A 2603-nucleotide genomic window follows, 5' to 3' on the forward strand; every position below is an offset into this window, starting at 1 on the left:
CTGCTGCCCGCATTCTTGGGAGTCATGAGTGTAAACACTGAACATCTCCTTTAAGAGTGAATTGCATCTGACGTCCCTTGTGAACACTGGAGGAGACAAGAACCAAATCCCATGTCCTCATGGCAGCAGGGCAGAGCTGGCTCCTTGGCAGCACATGGGACAGAGGTCCTGCTCCTCAGAGCAAACAAAGGAAATGTGTTGGAATTGGGAGTTGGGGGGAGGGATTTCGAAGAGAAATGCCCTGGCTTTGCTTGCAGTCTGTCACAATTGTCCCATCTTTTCCTTCTTAGACCAGTGCCCCCATGTCAAGAACCAGCTGATGTCCAACAGCAGCTCCATCACCCAGTTCCTCCTCCTGGCATTTGCAGACACGCGGGAGCTGCAGCTCCTGCACTTCTGGCTCTTCCTGGGCATCTACCTGGCTGCCCTCCTGGGCAACGGCCTCATCATCACCGCCATCGCCTGCGACCACCACCTCCACACCCCCATGTACTTCTTCCTCCTCAACCTCTCCCTCCTCGACCTGGGCTTCATTTCTACCACTCTCCCCAATTCCATGGCCAACTTGCTCTGGGACACGAGGGCCATCTCCTACCAAGGGTGTGCTGCCCAGGTCTTTTTCTTTTTTGGTCTGATGTCAGCAGAGTTTTATCTCCTCACCATCATGGCCTATGACCGCTACGTTGCCATCTGCCAACCCCTGCACTACGGGACCCTCCTGGGCAGCAGAGATTGTGTCCACATGGCAGCAGCTGCCTGGGGTGGTGGGATCCTCACTGCTGTGCTGCACACAGCCAACACATTTTCAATACCTTTCTGCAAGGGCAATGCCCTGGACCAGTTCTTCTGTGAAGTTCCCCAGATCCTCAAGCTCTCTTGCTCAGGCATGTACCTCAGGGAGGCCGGGCTTATTGTGATTAGTGTCTGTGTAGCATTGGGGTGTTTTGTTTTCATTGTGCTGTCCTATGTGCAGATCTTCAGGGCCGTGCTGAGGATCCCCTCTGAGCAGGGACGGCACAAAGCCTTCTCCACATCCCTCCCTCACCTGGCTGTGGTCTCTCTGCTTGTCAGTACTGGCTTGTTTGCCTACCTGAAGCCCCCCTCCATCTCCTCCCCAACCCTGGACCTGGTGGTGGCTGTTCTGTACTCAGTGGTGCCTCCTGCAATGAACCCCCTCATCTACAGCATGAGGAACCAGCAGCTCAAGGATGCAGTTCGGAAGCTGATGACTAGATTTTTTTTTAGAAGCAATATACTGCCCATCTTCTTCTCCTTATCACTCATAACAGAACTCATTACAGGACCAACCTGTCTTCTATATATTTTGTAGTTGTTGATTTTATTTATTTTTTTTTTCCTGATAAATTTGTCCATAAAGAATTTTCATTACTCATACCATTTTGAAATATTTGTACTCCTCTTTTTTTTTTTGACCCTGAGACAGTGTAAATGAATTTCCACACCCTCTGCATTTAAACACTAAAAAGGACCCTGCAGTAACATTTTTGCCTAAGGCTTTTCCTCTGAGACCTTGTCTGGAGCTGCAGAGGCAGCTCCTGTGTACAGAGCCTCTGCACAGTAGATTTGTGACCGAGCTGCCCTCTGCAACACCATCTCCGTCATGAAAGGGGATCTCCTCAGGGCAGTGCCCAAATGATTTTAAGTCTTATTCCAAAGAAATAAAATGAAACTCTAGTCACGGGGTGAATAATGTGGAGTCTGGAGGTGATGAGGCTGCCCAAACAGCACAGGGGGCAGTGGGGAGGGAGCCCTGTGAAGGCAGGATGGCTCTGCCCTGGGGCAGCTCATAAAGTTTCAAGGGCCATGTGTCCGCTGAATGACCTTTGCTTCATTATCCACTAAATGCATATTAAAGTTGTCACCCCTGAATATACTAACAAAGATTAACAAGATCATGCTAATTACATCATCTCATAAAGCACCTTACTCTTCCCCATACGTAGGTATGTGGGTTGGCCTAGGGGACGGACCCAAGGAAAGTGTGTGTAAACTGGGGCGGGGGGGACGAGAAGCAAACAAGTGAGCAAGCGATAGAAAGAAGTGAAGGAGACAGATGCATCCCCGAGGAACTCGGGAGGGACCAACACAGGACCACAGACCAGTGGCCTCTATTTATTTTCTCTCTCTCTTGTTTTCTTTTTCCCTTTTTCACTTATTACCATTAAGTAATGTGAAGCATACTAGATCACTTGCCATAATTCGTTATATACTTAGCCAGTTATTGGGTATCAAATTAGTACAATGTGGGGAAATTAATAAATATTTGTGTGTGGACTTTGAGACTTGTCTCACCGTTGTCTACCCCACTGGGGATTTGCGAATTGATGTCACTTGTCTCTCTTGTCCGAGTGGGACGTGACAATAACCAACTGTGTGAACTATGATGGAAGAAGCTAAAAAGAAAGAATGGGTAGTATTTCAGGAGCCGTTGTTGAAAGACAAACAAAATGAATTATATGAACCAGATTTGGTATTTGTTAAAGAGGAAAAAGCCTTGGTGGTAAATGTCACAATTAGGCATGAAAGTAAATCAACATCTTTGGTGGAAGCAGCAACAAAGTAAAGAAACATCAGCACCTCAA

The 2603-nt window shown here is 47.8% G+C and overlaps 1 protein-coding gene across 1 annotated transcript; it reads left to right on the forward strand.

The window, feature by feature from the left end:
* The first annotated feature begins 319 nt into the window (after positions 1 to 319).
* On the forward strand, positions 320 to 1330 carry LOC116962332 (olfactory receptor 14C36-like). The gene has a single exon (XM_032995725.2). It carries the CDS (start codon positions 320 to 322, stop codon positions 1328 to 1330), a length of 1011 nt encoding a protein of 336 aa, XP_032851616.2.
* Positions 1331 to 2603: the final 1273 nt, after the last annotated feature.

The sequence above is a fragment of the Tyto alba genome, unplaced genomic scaffold (assembly GCF_018691265.1).
Source record: "Tyto alba isolate M040663 unplaced genomic scaffold, T.alba_DEE_v4.0 Super-Scaffold_34, whole genome shotgun sequence".
NCBI lineage: Eukaryota > Metazoa > Chordata > Aves > Strigiformes > Tytonidae > Tyto > Tyto alba.

Bases quoted from the DNA above. Each gene is read 5' to 3' on its own strand.
- LOC116962332 (XM_032995725.2), top strand. From the start codon at position 320: ATGTCCAACAGCAGCTCCATCACCCAGTTCCTCCTCCTGGCATTTGCA.